Here is a 24,493-nt window from a genome sequence, read left to right on the forward strand (position 1 = left end):
GCAGTTATCACATTGTTATACGCCGTCCAAAAAAAACTGACCTGTCACCTGTGGTGCATGATGGGAGCCTGGAGGCTCACAGAGGTCTTAAAGGCACGGCGCCAGATGTTTCTGTTGTTACAATGCAGCCTATCTAGGCTAAAGCTGCCTCTATGATCCTGCCTGTTTTTACCTTTGAAAATAAAGGTTTTGTGTTGCAAAGAAAACCTAGACAGTGTTTTCTTCTTTACATTAGCATATAATGTGTTTTATATGTCTTTATTTAGCAAATGTAAAGATTTTACAGGCTATTATGGCAGTTTTCTGAGCCTAACATGGTTATTTTGGGCTGCATATGTATATGTATATGCATATTATCTATATATATATGGTTATTTTATGCGTATTTATATGTATTTATATATATATGTAGATATATGCATATTATTGGCTATTGCTCCGGGGTCCCGCACCTGGGCGGGACTATTCAGTGCTTATGACTTTGATGAGTATACACCTGGAAGAGAACTAGGATTACAGGTAAGTAACTAATCCTTCCTGACCAATTGATCCATAGAGCATTGCCCTTGGATAGACTTTGTGGGAATCTGGATGCTAAGTTTGGCCATTTTGCATTGTGAACTGTGGCAAACAGATCTATCTGTGTAAATCCCCATTGTTGAACGTAGGAAAGAAGAACTTGGGGATGAAGTTCCGACTTGTGAACTTGCTGTCTGTGTCTGCTAAGCAGGTCGGCAATTTGATTGCCCACTCCTGGAAGGTGTTCTGCTAGGAGATAAATTCTGTGGTGAATTGCCCAATTCCAAATGCTTTGTGCCAGGCGGGACAGCTAGAGAGAGTGTGTCCCTCCCTGTTTCTGCAGATAATACATCGCTGTCATGTTGTCTGTGCGGACTAAGACAGTTTTGTGTATAAGGCAAGTGTGGAAAGCTTTGAGTGCTAGAAACACCACTAGAAGTTCAAGGTAGTTGATGTGGAGACGTTTGTGATTGTCTGACCACAGCCCTTGTACTGTGTGATGTTGGAGATGAGCACCCTAACCGGACAAAGATGCGTCTGCTGTCAGTACAGTCTGTGAAATCGAGTCTATGAAGGGCTGCCTTTCTGATAAATTTTGAGGGTTCTACCACTGCAGAGCGATGGGTGCGGATTTCTACCAACACTAGATCGGATAATTGACCCTATGACTGATTCCACTGACGTGCTAGACATTCCTGCAGAGGACGCATGTGAAGCCTTGCGTGAGGTATGATTGCAAGGCAGGATGCCATCATCCCCAGCTGTCAGGACCGTGGCAGGATGTGTCAGTAAAAGTGTAATTAATAAGGAAGTAAGCAAACGCTTAAAGGAATCTGCAAAGTACCCTCATTGGAAGCGCCAGCATTCTTCAACTCGAAAAATCTTATCCTGCTTTCTGCGGAATTTACAAATGGCTAATGAAGTAGACAGTAAACTCAAGAGGCCAACTCAAGTCAGCGCTCTAGTCTCTCCCAGCGTGCGCGAAGATCTTGAATCTAATGCGCTGGTTCCCTTAGGGAACAGCGCCCTTCAACTGTGTCGCGAGGCGCGTAGCGTCTCTCCTTGGAGTCAGCATTTTTGAAGTAATCGTTTTTGGCATCTCAGCAACAGCGTCTGACTGAAATTCAGAGACAAAGTTTTTTCCGCTTGACAAGTCTTTTGGCAGTGTACCCTGGCTAACGGATGTGCAACATAATTATCCTGAGGAAAGTAAGCTACGAACTAAGAGCTCTGTCAGCTTTCATATTGAATAAGTAAGACTTTCCATACGAATCTACAAGCCTGTAAAGCACTCCTTACTTTAGGCACTCACTGGTAAGCCTGTCTTCATCTATGCTGCAGCGCGGAAATATAGTACCATGAAACTCCTTCTTATGAAGCGCACTTCTGGTAGCCTGTTCATCTACTGTACAGCAGCGCGAAGATAGGTACCATTTCTTCTGCTTGTGAACTCTGAGGATTGCTTAGAGACTAGTTTCTGTTCAGAAACATTTATGACAAGAATATTCTAATTGACAACGGAGTTGGATTGTATAATTTAATATTGACTTATTCATTCTTTGGATAAGAAGATTTAAGGAAAATACTCAAAAATTAAAATGAAAAAGAAAAAGTTTAAATTATAAAAGAGAGTAGCGAAGGGACAATGGGGTATGAAGGTTTATGAGAAAGTATAATATAATTTAAGTTTATAGTGAATGTTTGAAGTATGATATGTTCTCTCCTTATGCAGACGTAGAGTATCCAGTCCCACGCTGAGTACTAAGACGTAGGAGTACGCAGACGTTCATCCAAGGCAGTCTCTCTTCTTTTCCATTCCCCTTTCCCCCCTGATATTGCCCTCACCAAGAATTAACTTATTGGTGGGTGTACTGGTGGCGGGGCAGTGGGACCATCATCGGCTTCAGTGGTTTTGGTTTGGACTTCTGACACCACCAGCTGAATAAAAACTCTGGCTGGTAATGTTTGATTCGGTTGAAATTGTAGTATTGTGGCCTGAATATTGTGAATCCTGGCTACATTGGGAGAGGCTAGAGCTTTGAGAGTGTTGAGGGAAGCTAGATAAGATTGCACTTGCGTAGGGCACAGATGAGATTTTTGTGCATTGATTGTGAAACCCAACTGATGAAGTAGGTGTACTGTTGCCCAAGTGTGTAGTACATAGTTCTACTAAGTGCTTGCTTTGATACACCAGTCGTCTAGGTAAAGAAAGACATGGATACACTGTCTTCTGAGATGCGCAGCTACTACTGCAAGACATTTGGTGAACACTCTGGGGGCTGTGGTGACACCGAATGGAAGTACCTTGAACTGGTAATGTTTGCCTGCTATCACAAATCTGAGGTATTTGCGATGAGCTGGATGAATTGGAATGTGAAAGTAGGCGTCTTTTAGATCCAAAGTAGACAAAGTTGCCTAGCTATAACAGAGGAAGTACCTGTTGCAGAGTCTCCATGTGAAAGTGCTTGACATTATGTATTTGTTTCACGCTCTGAGATCTAGAATAGATCTTAATGAGCTGTCCTTTTTGGGAATTAGAAAGTAAAGGGAATAAACCCTTGACCCTTGGTACTGAAGGGGGACTGGTTCTATAGCCATTTTGTGTAACCGAGATTGCAAGTCTTGTTGAAGCAAGTGCTGGTGCTCTGTTCACAATTTTTGATAGCGAGGTGGAATGTTTGGATGGGTGTTGGTAAGCTCCAGGCAATAACCATGTTCGATAATTCCAATCACCCATTTGTCGGTTCTTATCGATTCCCAAATGAGGAGAAAGTGTTGAAGTGTTCCTCCGACACGTGTGGAATAGTCGGAGAGAAGTGTGGGGAAGTCACTGCTTATTTGGGGAAGGGGAATTGCGGGGTGTGGTGTTTTTACCTCTGCCCCTTGGACTGTTTCCCCTGTAGCCTCCTCTGAAAAAACCTTTTGTAAAGGATGATTGTGAAGTGTTTTTGTAAGATGAAGGGTTTTGGTCTGTCCCTGTGGATTTGGACCCTCCCTTGTAAAAAGAGCGCCAAAAGGAAACCCTGTTAGAGGGAGACTGAAGCGCTCCAATGGATTTTGTCACATCTGTATCTTTTTTTCATCTTTGAGGGCTTGATCAACTTCAGGGCCAAAAATATGTTTTTTGTCGAAGGGTATGTTTAGAATATATTGCTGTACTTCAGGTTTAAACCCCGAGACACGTAGCCAGGATGCCTGTATTTATTCCTCTAGCTGCAGCATCAGCTGCATCTAGAGCGCTTCTAATGGAGGTGTTGGAACTTAGTTTACCTTCCTGAACTAAGTCTTGTGCTTTGTACTTATGTTCATCTGCTAGAAACTGTAGAAGTTATTCTATTTTGTCCCAGTGGGCTCTATCGTATCTTGCAAGGAGACCTTGGGTGTTAGCAATATGCCAATGATTAGCTGCTTGCGCAGCTACACTTTAGCCAGAAGCATCAATTAGTTTTGACTCCTTTTCTGGGGGAGAGGCATCCCCACATGCTTGAGAATTAGCTCGCTTTCGAGCATTGGATACTACCACAGAGTTCAGTGACAACTGACCCTTAATCTGAACTGGGGTGGCGGAGTGAGCTAAAAAACGGTGATGGATTAAACCCAGATCAGTTGACTGGGGGTGAGTGTTTGTATTGTCAACGCTCCGTCCATCACCACCTTTGGTTTAACTGACCCTTAATTAAAATGGGGTCTGTTGGGGAAGGTTTGTAATTTTTATGCACTCTAGGAGTGAGAATCCTAGCATGTACAGAATCTTTAAAGAGGTTGTCTGTATGCCTTAACATATCTTTAAGCATAGGTAGTGTCCGATTGAATTTATGTGTTGCTAGCGTTACAAAGAGGAAATCCTCCTCTAAGGACTCTTTATGGAACACTACTCCATGGTAGTATGCAGCTCTAGCAACAAGCTCCTGATATGATAGATTGTCATCCGGTGGAGATGGTCTGGCAGGGTAAAGATCTGGGTCTGTCTCCTCTGGAGGATCAATGGTATAATCCGTCCAAGGATCTATTGGTGATTGTGTGTCATCATCATCAGTGTCATCTGGATCAGGGTGAGGTAGAGGAGATTGCCTTGGTGTAATGTGTAATGGATCAAATTGTGGCGGAGAGGGAGGAGGAGGAGAAGATAGCATGTGGAAAGGACTAGTCCCCACATTTTTCTTCTTCAATGGAATTTTAGAGCTGTTGCCATCCAGAAGTTTGTGTTCGGATGGCGGTTTAGCATGACTATTTCCAGTGTCTGGATTAATATAGAGTTTTCTCATTTCACATCCGATTTGGGTGGTACAATGTCCATGCTTGGCTCCGATTGCTGTACCTGCAGCTGTGTAATTTTCAGCACCGAAGCTTTCAGTACCGAGCTGGACTGTCCTTTCAATGCCGAAGATTTTGGCTCTGAGGAATGTTTCCTTGGTTTCGATGTCAAAAGTTTCGGCTTCAAGCCCATTTTATGTTTAGAACCCGAAGGTTTCGGGTCGGAAGTAGGTTTTGGTAGACTCGGTCTGGAGCTGGAAGGCTTGTCAGAGTGTTTCAGTGCCGAGCCGGAGGGCGGTGCGCTAGAAACCTTTTGTCGGTGCCGAAGCTTTAGATTTTCTTGGGAAGGTGGAAGGGGTTGGGCGTTGAATTGAAGGTCTTCTGTTCTGACGTCCCCTTGTCCCTGCGGCACATCGCCGTCAAGGACAATCCGCAACTCTAACTCGGAGTACGATGCCGCTGAAGCGTGTTCTTCGGCGGCTCAGACTTCCTCTTGTTCGGAGTCTTCGCTGAAGAGATCCTGTGTGTTGTCCAACTGCTGCATCTCTCGACGTCGAGCCTGACTGTCACGGATAGTTTTTTTCAATCTGAAGGATCGGGACGCATCACAGTCTTGTTCATTGTACTCGGGGGACAAGCACAAGTTACACACCTGATGTAGGTCACTACACGGATACATTGCGTGGCACAGGGGGCAGAAATTGAACAGAGTCCGTTCCATCGACCAGGTGCCGGACTGACACGGATAGGCTGGAAGGCCGCCCGTGAAAACCACAATTGAAATTTGAGATTTCTTGATGTCGAGCCGAACCGCGGAGAAAAGTTAACACGTTTGAAAACAATACAGTTGAGGGTAGAGTGGATTGGGTAACGAGGACCGACTCCGAAACGAAGCGCAGCACTACATGTCCTTCTTAGATCTTAAAAGTGACATAATGCACCGTAAAACGATCTTTGTAAAATATCTCTGACGTACTCTTTTATGCCTCACAAACAGCTCTGAAAGTAAAGAGAAGAGCGTTGATGTTTCCAGGCGAACAAGACTAGTGACAACAACTTAAATAGATGTCAGGATTTCCAAAGAAATGAGAAAAAGCGGTTAAGCCTGACATAATCACAAGCCATACACGATTGGTATGTATGAACAGGGCTCTAGAGATCAATATCCCACAAATACAGTACATTACCCTAAATATATGGTATTGCTTCATCTTAAGGGTACTGTCACGAGATCACAATCTGGAGCGCATATTCAAAGACGCCACTGGGAGATGACACCATTAATAGGGCACCATTGATAATGTGCCATACACAAATGATATAAGTAAGTGCAGTCCATTATACCGTGACTATAACTAGCCTCTGAAATTACATAAAATGGCTAATGGAACTAAAATGCAGTTATGATTCCAGATTTCTGACGGCCGTGAATTGATTAAGAACGTGCCACCAGATCAACTAAGAACAAAACGTCTATAGAAATTATTTGAAGGACGTCTATTCTTTTAATTATAAGTAAGAATAGATTAAAATAATTTTGAAGTAAATGCCCACTACTAGGATAAACTCCAAATAGGGATCTCGTACTAACTTTATGCATTCTATTCACTTTTTTAGAAAGAAGAAGTATACCTGCTTTTAATCTATTTTGTCCTGATGAAGGTGCATCAAGCATAACAAACGCACCGAAACGCGTCGACTTTTGGACTGTTTTAATGTGAAAAAAATGTTTTTATCGATTTACTGTATTGGTGTATTTTGAATATTGAGTGCATATCATAAAGTGGCGACTCTGTGATAGAAACCGTAATACGGAATTGTTAGTTAGCGGATATATACCTGTACCAGAGCACCACAGTGTAAAATTGAATGTGTATTTAAAAATGAATTCTTAAATATGAGTTTTTATGAAAATAAACTTTGAGTAAAAAGTATAATCATCCTAGTGTGGAGCTTAAATTTTGACTTCTTGTCTTCGTCAATTGCAAATGAATAAAATAGCTAATTGACATGGATAGGCCTCATGGTCACCCTTTGAAATAAATACACAGAAAGGAATCTTTTCTTTGAATACAAATTGTTAACCCAGTCGTTTCTGGTCCCTGGGAAACTCTCTTTTTTTGAGAATTGCACTACATGTCCGAACCAGATGGCGGGAAAACAGAGTCGATGCCCATGTGCACCATCACCGAAAGGAGGACTCACCCTTCCTCGTGACTGGAAAGAGTTCTTCGAAGAAAAACAACTTGCAACCATTCGGACCCAACACCAGATGGCAGGAGTATGCAAAGAATGTGATCTAGAGCGCACACGCCTCGAAAACTAAATGTTCGGTATCATCTGTAGCACTGGTTACAGCCAAACGTTTGGATGTACTTTCATGGCAACCAAAGGTTGTTTATGTTATAGTCATCAGTTATGTAAAGGTAATAACATACTGCCCTCGGTGGATCGAGTAAGTGCAGCCTCTTCACCACTAGATGACTGATGCTGCAGGAAGAAGGTTGTTAACTTAACATACTTGTTAATAGACTTGTTTAAATGAAATTCAATCACCATCTTACAAAGAGAGGACACCTTCACTCTCAAAACATGAAAAGGTCAGAGCCGGTGAACAATCTTGTCATCCTGATTGCATTTAGGTATTGTTACATTACTGGGGGCTTTTACAGTGCACTGCACACCATGCTAAAGAGCTGAAATCAAATTAATGAAGTGGTCGCCCCAATCTAGTATTCTTTAATTGTTACTTTTAGTATGGTATATGTTCAGTTGTATGCAGTAAAGAACAGTTCAGTTTTCAAACATTTTATGAACTGCAAGTAGTTAGGCTTGGTCTTAGATGAGGGTTTACAACACCGCATAGTCTGAGTCACTGGAGCCCAAAGGTTGATCCAATGTACTGAAAACAGTTTTCTGTTGGGCATGTGGTGGGGTGTGAATTAGATCTAGGACATTCATCAGTGTGGGGGGTAGCAGGCATACCCCACATGGCATGCTGCTAGTGTTTGTTTGCAACCTCTCCCCCCTCATGCACTCCGTGTGCGTCCTTGCCTGTTTGAGATCAGACAGGCAACAGTGCAATGGTCGTGTGGAGGCCAACATCTGAGGGTTTTTCGGCATCTTTGAGTCCCGGTGGACCTGCGATTGAGCCTGAGCCACAGCAACAGCCTAGAAACGGCTCAAGTGACAGGGAAAATTGACCCGCGGGCGTGCAAGGAAAGCTGCTGCCCTTAGCTTGAGGAGTCATGGCAGAGGGTTGCTTCCAAGGTATTTAGTGGGATTTGGCTCCGGCACGCAAACAGTCTCTAATATGAGGCAATTTCATTCGAAATCCGCAGCCTCAGCCCATAATACACCAACATTGCAGAAATTGAAGTGACGGGCTGCACAGGGTCGTTCGGCCACAACAGCGAGAAGAAAAGCAGGGCAGAAGGACACCACTGTAGATGTACTGACAGAGGAAAGCCCATCCCCTAGCCACGAGGGAATTCAAGACCAGTTTCATCAGGCCAAGGTTAATATATCTCTAATATCCCCTGCTGCGAGTCCAGTGCTAGAAACTCAGTTCAATTCTGACCCGACAGAAGGACATAACGAAGAGTTTTGAGGAAAATGTCAGAACAGAGATGGCGATTTAGGCCCCATCTAGTTTCTAGTCCAAACATAGCAGCGAAGACCAAAGACTACCCTGTGGTCCACAAGTCGGTAACCAGTCGGCTCAACAGAGAGAAGAAACTCAACCAGCAACATAGGAAAGGGGAAAAAATCAACACAATTAATGCTGGCCAGCCAGATAGAAGTGTTATAATAGAGGAAGACCCACAAGTGGAAGAATCTACCAGCCAAATGCCAGCCTGCTCAAGGGAAGTGGCAGCTCAGGCTAAGAATACAAGTCTGGGGGCAAACTCCTTGGGTAGTGAGGACCAAGGAGGGACTCCTCTGCTAGGGTCTGCCAAATGCAGCAAAGAAAGTAATGATTTGGCCTCTTTGTTACAGTCAGAGACATTAAAATACGGTTTGAAACAATTCTGATAGAAATCTGTGAGCTAAAGCAACAGCAGGCAAAGGAGAGTGAAATGTTAAACCAGAGACTGTTGAAGTTTGAGCGGAGCCTTACGCAAATGCTACAGAGATTGTAAGAAGCTGAACAAAGAATCGCTGACTTGGCGGACAGACTGCTTTCTATTAACAAGGATGTTTCGACTAAGCAAAAGGTGGTTCGCTACATAGAAAATAAGCTTGAAGACATGTAGAAACATGCAAAGCACTCAAACTCCAGTTCACTGGTATCTCAGAGGTGAGTGAGTCTCAAGAGGCTGTGAATAATGTATCCCAACTGATTGATTCGGATTACAAAGTATATTCTACCGGATTCTCCAGCTGATTTAATAATCATGAGGACACACGGTCCTGAACACCGGCCAACATGAAATATCAGCATACAATCTTGATGAACTTCTCAGGATAGAAGAGCAAATTTTGACAGCAGCAATTTAAGAAAATGTTTCTCATGGCGGACAATATGCAGATGAGTATCAAAAACTGCAGCATTACATTTATTAAACTTTTCATGGACTGGTTCAGGAAATTAAACCGTTGGTGGCGCAAGCCTCATTAGTTCAGCAATCTAAGCTGAAGGTCCTTGTGTGAGAAAGTGCCATCTTTCTTGCATTGGTATGCCCCCACTTTCTTCTTAACTGCTGATGTGCTTTGACTGAGTGTGCCCTGGGTTCCTGCCAACCAGGTACCCAGGGCCTGTGTTCCTTCCCTAAAACTGTGTTGAAACTAAAACCCAATTGGCATCTCTGGCCACCTATCAGCCCCTAGTAAATGGTACCCTAGGTACCCAGGGCATGGTGACCAGAGAAGAACCCTGAGGACTGCAGCACTTATTGGGCCACCCTCAGGGGCCCTGTACCCCGACACCCACACACTGCCTTTGCAGGCTGAGTGTCTAAGAACAGAACTAAACAAAGAGTCGACATGGCACACATCCCTGTGTGCTATGCCCACAAAACCCACTGCCCTGGCATACTTAATGTCACTCCTCTAGCTGGGTGCCCTATGCCAGAGGTGTGGGCACAGGTGCATGAGCCCTGAGCCCCTACAGTTCCCAGGGCCATTCCTGGGCACTGTAAGTGCAGTGATGCCATTAAGAGTATATGGTGCTGGGAGGTTGTCAATACGAACTCCACAGCACCATAATGGCTACACTGAAGACTGACAAGTTTGGTACCAAACTTCTCAGCGCATTAAACCCGCACTAATGCCAGTGTGAAATGTAATGTAAAATGCACCAGAGGGCATCTTAGAGATGCCCCCTGAAAACCTATCCTACAATCCACGTGTAGGCTGAGTGGCTGCCACACAGCAGACATGTTGCTGGACCCCTGGGTGGAGAGCCCCCAGCTCTCCTGGGTCTGCAACAATGCACATCCTGGGCGAGGTGCTAGGTCTCCTCCCCCTGGATGGGCAGGGGGAAGCTTCAAAGGCATGCCGCCTCTGTGAGCTTCTCCAGACCATTTGCTGTACCCAGCAACTGGCCCCTACCAGTCCTGACCCCCCCACTCTGGCGGGAAGACTGGCAGCAAAAACTACGTCAGGAAGGGGGGGGGTGCCAGCCTGTGCCAACCCCACCCCTCAGGTGGGGGAAACGAGGTGAAGCACAACCCCGGGCTCTGGCCATCTTGAAGATGGGGAGCCCTGCCCAATCATAGATAGGCTCCTGCCCCCCTACCACAGGAGAGGAGCAGGCTAGGGGGTGTACCCACCCCAGCAGGACAGGGACCTATTGGTCCCTGCCCTTGCCCTACCTGCAACGCCCCTAAATTCAGTATTTAGGGGCTCCCTGAACCTTCCTTCCTCAGATCCCGATAAGAAAAGAAGAAAGAAGACCAAGAGGAAGAAGATCCGCCGCGCAGCTGCTAACAGGACAAAAACAACTGACTTGTCCCCCGCCCTACCGGCCTGTCGATCCTGGAACCTGCTCCTGCCTAATCCCGGTGACTCCTGCGGACAGCAACCTTGGGACACCCAGAGGACCTGCCTGCCTTGACCCTTTTGAAGACTGGGACTCCCATCAGCATAGGCTCTGCTGCAACAACCCCCCCTGGTGCCAGCCAGGAAGCTCCGGACCAGCCCACTCTGCACCCGCCGAGTCCGGCCCGTGCCCGAGTGATCAAAGACCACGAGGACGTCCCCCCGGGGGCTGGGACCCGAAGTCCAGTGCCCAAAGACCCTCCTCGACGAACAAGATCACGCCTGCAGCCTCAGAACCAGGGGCCACCCCAACCGCGACCTGCTGAGGGTAAGCTTTTCCGACACCCAAAGACACCCCTGCACCCGGCGCCCTACAGCCTCCTGTGCCTCCCTTTGGGGTACCTACATGTGCTCCAAGATTCCAACTTACCTCTCGAAGTGCTGGTCGCCCCTGTAGAGTCTCCGCCCCCGAGCCTGCAGCCTTTGTTCCCTTTTTACCTTTCCCATTGGGTAACATTGAGCGCCCGACGGCTCAAAAGCACCCTGCACCCAGCCGCCCGAGTACCGCTGGCTGTGCCACCTTTGCCCTATCCTGCTTCCCCCTTTGCCCTGAGCAAGTGACCAGGAGCCCAGCTAGCCAGCAGCCACCAACCGGAGGACCTCTGTCCCTCATTGGATAACATTGGGCCTAACTACCTCTGCACCCGGCCACCCCTGCGTCGCTGAGGGTGAACCAACTGTACCTACCTGACCCTGGGGAACCCCTGAGTCTATGCCCAGAACCACAACTTCACTAGTCTAGTACTCACCAGGAAACCGGTAACTCACTTACTTGCCATTGGATAACATTGACTGGTTTGACTATAAAAATCTTTTAAGTGTGAAGTTTTGGAAATGTAAAATATTCATTTAAAATCAACCGAATTACTCACCTGTGATCAGGAGAGAAGCTAGTACTGTACCTTGTATCCCAGTACTGAACCGCAAAAGTAATCCTTGCCGGGTTTACTAGTAACCTGAATTTTCTCCTTAGGAATCCATTGTCTGCTTATCTATGAAATTTCTTCTAAGTGTCTACTTTTGAAAACTTGAAATATTCTCTAAAAATCATATTTAATACTGAAACAAAATTACTTACCTGTTTTAAGTTGAGACCCCAGTGCTGGCCAAGGAGCCCAGTACTGGATTACCAAAGTAACTAGATCTTACTTCACCTACAACCTGCATTTTCTCCCATTGGATAACATTGCCGGATTTCTGTTGAAAAGTTTTTAAGTGTGAACTTTTAAAATAGCTTTATATTCCTGAAAAATCACTGCAATACCTAAAACATTTTTACTAAACTGTTTTCAGCTTAGGCCCCAGGACTGAATCTAGGAGCCAGTCCTGGAACTACCAAAGTAATCTACAAATTAATCAACTGTGTTTTTATAAGAAAATCCATTGAACTCAATGCTAAATTGTGTGTAGAATTGTGTAGCCTACTGCAACCCCTGTACGTATTGTGTTTACAAAGTTTATTGCCTTTCTGCAAAGTACTCATCTGAGACCTCTCATATTGAGAACAGTATATTTTGATACCTGTTGGTTCTAGAAAAAAAACAACTATATCTTTGATATAAAAACAATTGGCCTGGACTAGTCTTTGAGTGTGTGAAACCTTTTGCTGCATGAGTGTAGACAACAAATGCTTTACACTGTCCTCGGGTACTGCCTTACTGCTCGACCAAGCTACCACTTTAGAGAGTAAGGCCTTTCCTGGCTTTAACCTCTGTTATACCACTGGGGTTTGTGGACCCTATACACACTGTACCTTATTCTGGTCCAGTATATATAGAGCCACTTTCTCACACCTTGTTACTGGTCAATTTCATGTATTTATGGCACGTGAGGCTCAGCTCCTTTTTTCCAAGATGTCAAAATCTTGAAATATTTTTGAAAAGTCGGAGTATGCTATAGGGGGTAAGACTACCCTGTGTACTGACTGACTGGTGCAGACCGGCCTGTTGCCACAAACAGGTTTCTGACCCACTGCAGGTGAGAGCCTGCTTCCTCTCAGGGCAGAAACAATGCCTGTTCTGGCCCAGAGGTGTTGTCACCTCCTCCAAGCAAGATGGCTAAGCAATCAGCATTTCAAGGCAGGAGGTTTTAAAGGCCTCTGCCACCTTGGATATGTGACCAAAGCTTCCCCAGACAAGGAAAATGCCACCCCTGGCCCATTTGGCACTAGGGAGGGAGGAATATTAGCTAGTAAGGAGGCGTGACCCCTTCTCAGGGTGCACCTGCACCCCTATGGTAGGCTACCTGAAGTGATCACAACTGTTAAAATTCGACCATCCTAGTTTTGGCAGAATTAGGCTCTGTGGGTAAGGGTTATGCCCGCTTCCCACAGGAATTGGTTATATAGACTGTGCAGACACCCTAAAGGTAAGTAGCCTTTTGGCTACTACCGGTCATACCCCTAAATTGAGTATTTAGGTGCCAAACCCTGTCACCAGGAATACGATTCGACGGATCACGAAGAGAGAACATAGAAGTGCTGAGAAAAAGGTAAGAACTGAAGACTGCTGTGGACATGTGGCACAAAACCCTGCTTGCTGGCACCAAGTGTCGACAATCGTGACCACCGTGTCGTTCTACTGCTGACTAGCTTCCAAGAACCCCGGTAGACTTCCAGACCTTTGCAAATTGTCAGCAATCTTCCTTGAGGTAGAGGAGCTACTCCCCTGCAGTCTGTAGGCACCGAAACGCAAAGTCTTGTCTACTGAGTTGCCACTCCCAGCCCGACGCAGCCGCCCTCCCCCTCCAGGAAGAGAATACTGTGCTGCTGGCGGGCAGATTTATCCCCCCACCAAGAGAGAGGAGACCAGGACCGACCAGGACCACACATTACAAATATTGGGGTACCAGATCCCATCCCAACAAACAGAGCCTGCAAGAGTCCAGTCCGGACTCCCACTGCACCAAGACCGAGCAGTCATTGAGGGACATCAGCACCGAAGAGATCCACCTCCAGAGTGGCACAGCTATCCTGATTTTGCATCCTCAACCTGTGAGACAGACAACCGCACGGCTCTAGGACACGGGCCGGGTACCGACTAACCGGCTGTGCCCCATTGTTCCCAAGACTCTTGTGACTCAAGCCCCCCATTGTGAGCTGCTGGACTTGTCCCGAAGTCCCACTCTGCAGTCTGTTTCTAGGTGGACCCCTTCTGTTCACAGGTGCAGCACACACAGCTATCAACCTGATGCCCCAGGGCAGGGAACAAGTAACTGCTGCTGGTACTGCGGACCTTGGCCCGCTACAACGCTTTGTCCCAAAGGAGACTCCAGGAAACCGATCGCAAATAATTGTACAGCATATGCCTTTTCTCCCAAATGAAAGCATTGCTGCAAAAAGATACACTGAACTATTTACTCACCTGTAAAAAGTCGTATTTAAAAAATATAACGAAGTTCTTGGAATCAAACTTTACATAAAAATATGAGTTATTTTCCTAAATTGGTCTCGGATTTATTCCAGAGCGTGCATCTCATTTAGTGCCTCCGAGTACAATAAATGCTAAGCATTCCCCTTTGATAAGATTAACTTCTCGCCCACACTACCACAAAAGAGAGCATTTGGGTTACGATTTGTGCCTCTGTAAACCAATAGGGGTTTGGCTGAACTCTTTACATAACGTACCTCATTTGGGTCCACCATATAAAGAGCTAGCTCCCTACAACTACAACCACTTACTGCTCAAAGAAAAGGCCTACACCAGCTACTTGGACATTCTTTGCCAAATGACAAGCCTGGTGTTGTCAGCCAAACTCTAGAACATACTTGCCTTGGGGAAGAAAAGCAGTCACCTGGACTCAAGCAAAAAAGTGCAGACTTCTCTTCTAATTTCTGACTGCAAGCAGCTCACTTTCAGCCTCTTGATGCCCACTCACCCTCAACCGTCAAACATGTCAGGCATGCGTCTAACACCAAATCCTCAGATACTGAGGGCACCAGAATCTCCCATACTGGAAAACAAACTCCTCACTATAACAGTTAATTGCCGTGAATACACCAGACTAAATCACAGTGAGTGCCCAATGGACAGCTTAATAAAATGTATTTACCTTTAGGCTTTTCCAATGATTTCTGACAGGTTTCTTTAACTTTTGTGAAAAGATCAGGACCTGCCAGTCGTTTTGAAATACCAACTCTCAGCAAAACTGCACCTGGCGTAAATTTTAAGAGTGCAGCACCGGGTTCTCTGGGTTCTTTTGGTTGTTTTGGCATGAGACTAGACCAGTCAACATCAATTACATCCAGAGGATCTGCAAATAAAGACAGAAGTTATAAAGGAAAGCGTGGGCTAAATATAGCACTGAGACTTAAAACAACGTTCATAAAAGTAAGTGATTAAAAAGTCAGAATAAGAATGCTACTCTGACAAGTGTTTCCCCATACCACAGACTAGCTATGCATGAGGGATTCTGAAACAGCCCACTTATCCTTTGCAAATGCGTAGCGATATGCAATCAATGGCAAGCGTTTAAGTACCCTTTTGTGCACGTCAAATTAGGCAAAAGTGCAATATCCGCGCACATTTTCCCACTCTGATTCACAAAATGAATATATCTGAATATATTGCACTTGCAATTGTAGAAAATCAGGAAAATATGTGCATACATCCGCAGACACAAGTCTGACGTGGGGAAAATGATTTTTATCACTTGAGACTCACAGGAGCAGGCTGTGGAAATAAGGTGAGCTCCGCCAAAGAGATTACTGTCTGTATTCAGAAACATTTGTAAACATTGTCCCACATTAATCACACGTCTGAACTTGGATCTAAATAAGGAAGATAAGTCATGTGGCAAGCAAACAGTAGCAGCAACAGCCCTATTTTTAAGTGATCCGTGGCCCAGAGATGTAAAACGTGAGACAGGCAGACTTGATTGTGCATCTGGCCCACTTTAGGCACAGAAAGTACTGATGACCGAATTGTCTGTGTACAAGAAAGTAAGTGACCTAGAAGCCCAGACATACCAGCCCGTCATAAAACTGTAAAACATGGGCCCCCATAGCTAACCTGACATTTTCCAGGGACTAGATGACAATACTCACGTACTAGCTAGTGCACAACTAATTTCTGGGACCACAAAATAGATGGTGTAGAATCCAAGCTGCATTCCTGAAGAAGGCACTAGTTTGATAACCTCTTTGACGACCAGAGGCTGAGATGACTTCAAAGTGTTCAGTTTGGCAAAGAGGACGTCTTGTAAAGTGAAAGCACCACTACTGGCCGCATATTTACTCTGAGAGCATCTGTATAGTTTATGTGGCAAAAAGTCTTTAAAAAATGGGTCATTTGTGGTTAATAACAAATAAAAACACAAAAAGAGTGGGCAAACAGACACAGGCCATTCAAGCTAGACACAACTTCATTTCCAGATCACAGTCTAACCTTATACACGCTGCCTGAGTTGTCAGACAGTCTTCCCAGGGGGTATAGTAAAGTTGGAGGAAGAGTGGCTTTCCTAAAAGAAGGTAGATCAGAGAATAAAAATTCCTGTAGAAACATAAATAGGTAGAATGTCGCCATTGGGAACTCAGTGACAGCCTGCAAATGTCTAAGAGTTCCCAGTGATGAAAAAAACCTTCAGTGAGGGCCTTCTGAGGAAATAGATAGTTGATTTAAGTAATCCCTGCCCTTTTTACTCTAACACGATAACACGATAAGCTCGAGTAGAGGCGGGCTTGGTAGGTTGGATGTGATGCCCCAGAAATATCTAAAACATGTGCAGCACGGTCTCCTTGAAAACAGCAATTTGCTGCAGGGTTTAGGATAGCCCGTTGAATTCAAGGTAGTTTGAGACCAACTGCGACACTGGACTGTAGTCAGACGACACTTAGTGGCATGATCTTTCAATTGACATGCTTGCATCATTTTTCCTGATTTCGAGTGGTGAAATGGAATCACACTTTGCCTCAAACTTTTTTGGCGTATCCTTGACTTATCGGAAGCCTGAGCGAGAACAGGATTTCATGGCAGACAGACTCCTTGAACTGTATCATGAATGGCCAAGACTTGGAGCAGGAGCAAGATCTATATTTCTACTGCAACCTCCTATGTTTGGCGATGTGGAGTTTTATCTCAGATCATCTTCGGGTGCATAAAGGCAAGTTCATCACATGACTGAGTTGTGACTGGAGCCTAACGACCGTACTCATACATCGAGCAGTTCCACAATCTGCTTCTTTGAGTCTATGCCCTGCCTGAATTCAGTGTTACAAAAAGAGGGGGTAAACCCATTAAAGTCCCTGGGTGCTATATGGTACATAAAGAGAGTGGTCCCAGTACGTGGCGTCTAAGTACAACACAACTAAACACAGATAAAAAACTAAATGCAAAACTTATATGTCGAATTTCCACACTGTTATTTAATCACAATTTGACTTCAAATGCATACATTGCTTACAATAGTAAAAAAATACGTTAGTGCCCCAGGAATAGGAAGGGTGGGATAGGGTGTTGAGTGAGACAAAAGGGATGTGCACGATTAGACAGTGTAAACAGTAGGTCTGAAACCTGAACATACATAAACAGAAATTCACACTGGCTTCATCAAAGAGCCAGTTTACGCAACAAGACAATCAATGTTCACAGCGTAATTTAAATTGGAGCCATGCTATAGGCGCTTGTAAAAATATCCCAAGTAGTGGTCGCGCTAGCTGGTGCGGGGTTGTGTTCTGTCGGCGTTTCGACCCCAAACATATAGTTAGGTAGAGGTTGGATCTTAAGACGGGGTCTTCATCAGGACGTGGGGGATATGGTGGGACAGGTTGTTCATGGAAAATCGCATGAAAAATAGGGCCCACTGGCTCCCAATTGGCATGAAGGACACAAAGTAACTTGAGTTAAGTCATTTAACAGGAGCTGCATCGTAATTGAAGCCTGCCATCAAGGTCAGCAAATTAATCGCAGGACGGCATCATCAAAGCGCTGCCGCCGCGGTTAGATGATTCTGTCACAACGAAAGAACGCCAGGGAAAAAATCAACGGTCGTCTTCCGAAGCCATTTTCAGGGAAGATAGATTAGCAAACTATGTGATGGTATTTGGAAGTTGTCTGAAAACCGCCAAAGTTGGAAGGGCAACTCTATACCCCCATCAAAGGGCATGGAAACAAAGGACCTGACATCAGCATGCAGGGATGGCGCTTATATGCAGCCCTGCTCTGTGACTTGCTGAGGTTGTACTAGGTCATCGCGGAGGCAGATGGAGTCATCTGCCGGTGTGCATGAACATTGCTGAGAAAGTTCTCTGAATTCAGCCTGGGGATACTCTTATGGTGAGTAATCTGTGGTTATACGTATCAATCAGAAGGATTTATGCAGCAGTGGCAGGACCTTTGCCTAGGAAATGGCTCCCTTAACCCTTGCATATTCTGCAACATTGGTGGAAAAAGCAAGGAAAGGTGGCAATCTAATGGATTCAGCAAACTCCCTGCTCTGTTTAAAGCTCTAAGGCGTTGTCAGGCATGCTGCCAGCTAGCCTTTTACCAAATAAGGGCCCCAGTTCTTAAATTATAAATAACGTTTCCGAAAAGCTAGTGGTGCACATACCGACTTTACCCAACACAACTATTGCACTTGTCAATGAATACAGCAAAGCACCCGCAGTCCCCATACTGAAAGACAGCTAATGCTTGGATATCGCCATGCCACCTTGCATCATTGAGGCTAATGAACAGCACGTTACAGCAAATGGCTAGGACATCTCAATAGAACAAGCCAGGGTTCTTCCCACGGCTGAAATCAGCCCAGAGCCACCTTTCAGTGTGACATTCATGATCCGTTAAGCATCATCACCTGAGGTCGCACACCCCAGCGTTTCCAGAGACCCAGGTGGTTCACAACCAGGAAAATGCCCCGGCTCCCGTTCCCTGAGTTCTGTGTTCAGATTCTCACGAATTAACAGCAACTATCAGGTTCCCATTCAGCTGCTTAATTTGAACACGGGCCCGACTTCCTGACCCGCTTACCGATCCTTGTATTCCTCCGAAATAACCGCTGGCCATTGATCATCAACCGGAGGGCCTTCCTACACGGAAATTACTTCCACTCCTGTGTAATCCTACTCAGGCATATAGATCTCCTTGTCCTGTTGATGACCCCCCCCCCCATTTTAAGTTGGGATCCAAAGGTCGTCGACACCCACACCTTGATTCCAATTTGATGATGATTTATGTGGAGCACAAGATGTTTCTCACACAGTGACTGCTGTAAATATGTATTGTTGAAAGTCACTTTGGAAGCGAATGCCTGAGGTCTGGAAATCTGGTGATTTCCCTACCTCGCCACTTTTACCCACTGGATTGCATTTATATTGGTTCTTTCTGTATTTATTGTATATTTAAATTAACACAATTCTTTAATTTGGATGAATACCAACACAGCTCTAATTGTAGTTCTGTGCCTATAACATTATGCTCCTTTGGAAGGGATCACGGTCTCTTGTAATATCCTGGCAATTCAGCCACCCCCAGAGGCATAGAGCTTCCTGACACAAGAACTATGACACTACGCCGCCTAGCTTGTTGCAGTTCTACATAGCAGCGGTGTCTGTGAGAACCTTAACCAGCCTCCCTAAGATAGTTGTCAGGAAGGCCTTCAATGCCAAGTGAATCTCCTGCAACTCCAACAGATTGATGTGGAGTAAGGATTCTATTAGAGGCAGAGTCTTCTGATCTCCACCTCTCCTAAATGCCCTCCCCAACTCAGAAGTGATACATTCTTCAACACAGAGAGCTATGGGTGGGACAAGGAGAGGGGTTGGCTGCTTGCCCAATCGTTTCTAAGCAGCCACCACTGCAGGTGTTCTGCAGTCTCCTCCGAAACGTGGACAGACTTTGATAGGTTCCCACAGTGCTGCGCACACTGATTTCAGATCTCATTGCAGAGCCTCATGCGCCACCTAGCATTTAAGATCAGCAGGATGCAGGGGGCCAACAGTCCCAGGAGCCTCTGAGTAATCCTCACCGAGATACAGGACCGTAGCTGAAACTTCAGGATCATAGCATGAATGCATATATGTCTTCACTATGCTATAATGCACCCTCTCGTAGGGCTCAAAGGCATGCTGTATGGGTGACTTACGTATAGTACTTGCTGTGTAGTTTGGCATGGCACAGGTTGTGTGGGCCAAGCCATGTTTTCCGAATGGTTTGCACCATTTCACGCAGCCTACAATGGCAATCTGCATGTAATTTGTGTGTGGGTCCCTTAGAGTGGCATAAGACATGCTGCAGCCCTTAAAGACCCTCTTTGGTACCCAAACCCTAGGTACCAGGAGCAGAGGTAAAAGTAGATAACACCTTACTCTCTATTTGTGGTAGTGTGGGCAAGCAGTAAGGCTTTATCAGAGGGTAGTGTTAAGTATTTGTTGTACACACTCAGGCAGCAAACGATGTCACACACTCAAAGACTGAACTCAGACAAATTTGTTTGTATAAAAAATATTATTTAGTTACATTTTTTTCTAGAACCAAGCAAGCCTGGTGCAGGTACGTGTTTATGGCACTTTTCAAGGCAGGTTGAACAATACAAGCAAGCTGAATGAAAATGTATTTTTTTACAGGTTTGTAAATCTTTTCAAAACAGTGAAAATTACTGTTAGAATACTTTTGATTACTTTACAGATCACTTTATGGATTACTTTTTTTACTCAGTGTGATATGCCTCGATATCACACTGGGACATTTCCTAGAGAAAAGGTAAGTAAAGCAGTTTTTTCAAAACCAGCTCCACACTTGGAACAATTTTCAAGGAGAAAAAGTCAATGCTTTCCTATGGAGAAAGGAAAATGCTACTTACCAGTATGCATCTGTTCTTGGCATGCTGAGCTGCAGAGTTACACACTGTGCATAGATGGCCACCTAGTGTTGGGCCCGGATGTTTGCAGTTTGTTTTTGTTGTAGAAAAGTCTTTGGAAGTCACAGGACAGGTGACTCCTTCTTTGGATCATACTGCGCATGGGCATCGGCTCCATCCCCAGATTGTTTTTCGCCATTAGGGAAGTGATGGAGCTGTACAAGAAGTAGTGATGTCCATGTGATTTGTATCTAATTAACATAATACTGAAACAGATAAAGGCAGCCGGGGAGGCGGGGGGCGTGTGCAACTCTGCAGCTCTACATGCCAAGAACAGATGCATACTGGTAAGTAGCATTTTCCGTTCGAGGCATATGAGCTGCAGATTACACACTGTGCATAGATTGTATAGCAGTACCCACCTTTAGCAGCGACTACCCGTATCTGTTGCAGTTGTTTGAAACAGAGTTTTTAGTACAGCCTGGCCCACAGTGGCTTGTTGTTTAGTTTGCACATCTACACAATAGTGCTTTGTGAATGTGTGCCGTGTAGACCATGTAGCTGCTTTGCATATATCATCTAGGGGAATATTCCCTAAGAATGCCATTAAAGACCCTATTTTCCTTGTAGAATGGGCTTTTGGAGGAATTGTTAACGTACGTTTGGCTTTCTGGTAACATATTTGTATGCATTTAACAATCCACCTAGCTATCCCCGATTTTGATATGGGGTTGCTTTTATGTGGTGGTGAAAAAGACACAAAAATGTGTTTAGTTTTACGAAAGGTTTGTGTCTTTTCGATGTAGTACAGTAATGCTCTTTTGACATCTAAGGTGTGTAGAGCTCTTTCTGCGACTGTTTGTGGCTGCAAGAAAAATAAGGGCAGCTCAACAGATTTATTTAGATCGAATGGTGAAATGACTAGGGAGGAATTTAGGATTAGTACGTAGAACCACTTTGTTATGATGCATTTGCAGAAAGGGTTCTTGAATGGTAAATGCTTGTAGTTCACTAACTCTTCTGAGAGAAGTAATAGCTACTAGGAAAGCTACTTTCCAAGTTAGGAATTGCAATTCACATTTATATAACTGTTCAAAGGGAGGTCCCATTAACCGTGTGAGAACAATTTTTAAGTTCCACACTGGTGAAGGTGGCGTTCTGGGAGGGATTATTCTTTTGAGTCCTTCCATGAAAGCTTTTATAGCAGGTACTCTAAAAAGAGATAGATGTTGTCTATTTTGTAAATATGCTGCAATGGCGGCAAGGTGTAGCCTGATAGATTACACTTTTGAAGGTGTAATGGGTATCCTATGATGTGTTGAATAGACACATCTAAAGGATTTATGTGGTTGTTTTGACAGTATATCACAAACTGTTTCCACTTAGCAGCATAACATGCTCTAGTAGTGGGACTTCTAGCTTCTTTAATAACGTTCATGCATTCTGGAAGAAGGTTGAGGTAACCAAACTCTATGACTTCAGGAGCCAGATCGCTAGGTTGAGCTGAGCTGGGTCCGGGTGTCTGATCTCTCCATGGTTCTGTGTTAATAGGCGTGGAGATAGACTTAGTTTCTGGTGTGGCACCACGGATAGTTGCAGCAGCGTGGTGCACCACGGTTGTCTGGCCGAAGTTGGAGCAACTACAATGAGTGTTAGGGAATGTTGCTGTAGCTTGCGTACCACTAACGGAAGTAGTGGGAGAGGAGGAAAAGCAGACGCAAATTGTCCTGACCAGTTCATCCATATCACATTGCCTTCGGACAGCGGGTGTGGAAATCTGGCAGGGTAGTTTGGGCATTTTGCGTTTTCGTGGGTGGCAAAAAGGTGTATCTGAGGTTGTCCCCACATTTGAAAAAACGGTTGAAGAACCTGCGGATGAAGTTCCCACTTGTGGATCTGCTGTGTCTGTCGACTTAGTAGATCTGCCATGGTGTTTTGTACTCCTGGAACGTGTTGGGCTAAGAGCAAGGTCTTTAGTGGTATAGCCCATCTCCATATCTGCTGTGCTAACAGAGAGCTGCAGAGTGTGTGTTCCCCCTTGTTTGTTTATGTAGTACAGGGCTGTCATATTGTCTGTGCGGACTAAGACAGCTTTGCCTGATACTTGTTTTTGGAATGCTTTTAGGGCTAGAAAAACAACTAGTAACTCCAAGTGGTTGATGTGGAGTAACTTTTGTTGCGGTGTCCACCTGCCTTGCATGGTGTGATGCAGTGGGTGAGCTCCCCAGGAGGAGAGCGATGCGTCCGCTGTCTTGATTATTTGAGGAACTGGCTCTAGAAACGGTCGGCCCTTTGAAAGGTTTTTGGTGCTCCACCATTGCAGAGAGCGATGAGTCCGACTGTCTACTAACACTAGGTCTGTTAATTGACCACGAGCCTGGTTCCATTGGCGTGCTAGGCACTCTTGAAGTGGACGCATTTGCAGTCTTGCGTGGGGTACTATAAATATGCAAGATGCCCTCATTCCTATGAGCTGCATGAACACTAAAGCTGAAAGCGAGTAAAGTAGTTTGAATCTGGGTAGGAGAGTTTGAACACTTGTTATCCTGGCTGGAGAGGGATAGGCTAATGTTAGTTGGGTGTTTATGTAGCGCCGAGATATTGTTGAATGTGTGAAGGTTGCAGATGTGACTTGGTGTGATTTACTGTGAACCCCAAGTCGTGGAGCAGTTGAATCGTAGCTGGAGTGTGTTGTACACACTGGCTGTATGAGCTGGCTTTTAAGAGCCAGTCGTCTAGGTATGGGAAGACGTGAATATGCTGTCTTCTTAAGTGTGCTGCTACCACTGCTAGGCATTTGGTAAACACCCTTGGTGCTGATGTGACTCTGAATGGGAGCACTTTGAACTGGTAGTGCTGCCGGTCCAGCACAAATTTGAGATATTTTCTGTGCGCTGTGTGGATAGGAATGTAAAAGTAGACGTCCTTGAGATCTAGAGTGACAAGGAAGTCGTTTTGTAACAGGAGCGGAAGGACTTGTTGGAGTGTGACCATATGAAAATGATTGGACTGTATGTAAAAGTTTAGAGGTCTGAGTTCTAGGATAGGTCTTAGAGATCCGTCCTTCTTTGGGATTAACAAATATAGGGAGTATACTCCTTTGTTTTGCTGATGCATTGGGACTATTTCTATTGCATTTTTGTGCAGGAGGGCTATCACTTCCAAAATCGGTTTATCCACACTGTGTGGGAGGGTATGCTCAGACGTGAGTCCCTTGCTCATTGCACCATCAGGATTCAAGCAAGCCGGGCCGAAGAAGGCTGTGATGCCAGAAACCGGTCCCCGGAAGCTTGTTTCCTTACCAGTATAAGAATTGGCTTGGTAGTTTGGTTTGCCCTGTTCCCATCATGCACTGGGACAGGAACAGACTAATTTGCATATAGCCAGGTTCTGAGCTGGGATGGTGCATTGAGCTAAAAAACGGTGATGGATTAAAACCATGATCTCTTGACTTGGTGAGAGTGTTCTGCATCATTCAGAAACTCTGTCCATCACCACCCCCCTTTTCCAAAATCGGTTTATCCACACTATGTGTGGGAGGGTATGCTCAGACGTGAGTCCCTTGCTCATTGCACCATCAGGATTCAAGCAAGCCGGGCCGAAGAAGGCTGTGATGCCAGAAACCGGTCCCCGGAAGCTTGTTTCCTTACCAGTATAAGAATTGGCTTGACATTCTGTTCTACAAAATGGGAGCATAGTTTGAAAACTTCCTGAATTAAAATACCGAACTGCCAGTTGGAATATTTAGCAACATCACCGTCAAGTATATACCAGTGGGAACTCACCCCCCATTAAAATAGTTTGGGTGTTTTTTCCTCACTTTTAACGATTTTTTCCTTTTTTCATAAAATTTGTTTTTGACACCATTTTTGTGGGAATAAATCCT

The 24,493-nt window shown here is 45.0% G+C and overlaps 1 protein-coding gene across 3 annotated transcripts in view; it reads right to left on the minus strand.

Moving 5' to 3' along the window:
• ZC3H13 (zinc finger CCCH-type containing 13) overlaps positions 1-24,493 on the minus strand; it is a 401,604-nt gene that overhangs the window by 64,722 nt on the left and 312,389 nt on the right. For all 3 annotated transcript variants that reach the window (XM_078657316.1, XM_078657317.1, XM_078657315.1), the window contains exon 18: positions 14,866-15,066. In XM_078657316.1, coding sequence (XP_078513442.1) covers positions 14,866-15,066 — 201 coding nt within the window. The remainder of the gene's footprint in view (positions 1-14,865; positions 15,067-24,493) is intronic.

This window comes from Lissotriton helveticus, chromosome 8 (assembly GCF_964261635.1).
Source record: "Lissotriton helveticus chromosome 8, aLisHel1.1, whole genome shotgun sequence".
Lineage (NCBI taxonomy): Eukaryota > Metazoa > Chordata > Amphibia > Caudata > Salamandridae > Lissotriton > Lissotriton helveticus.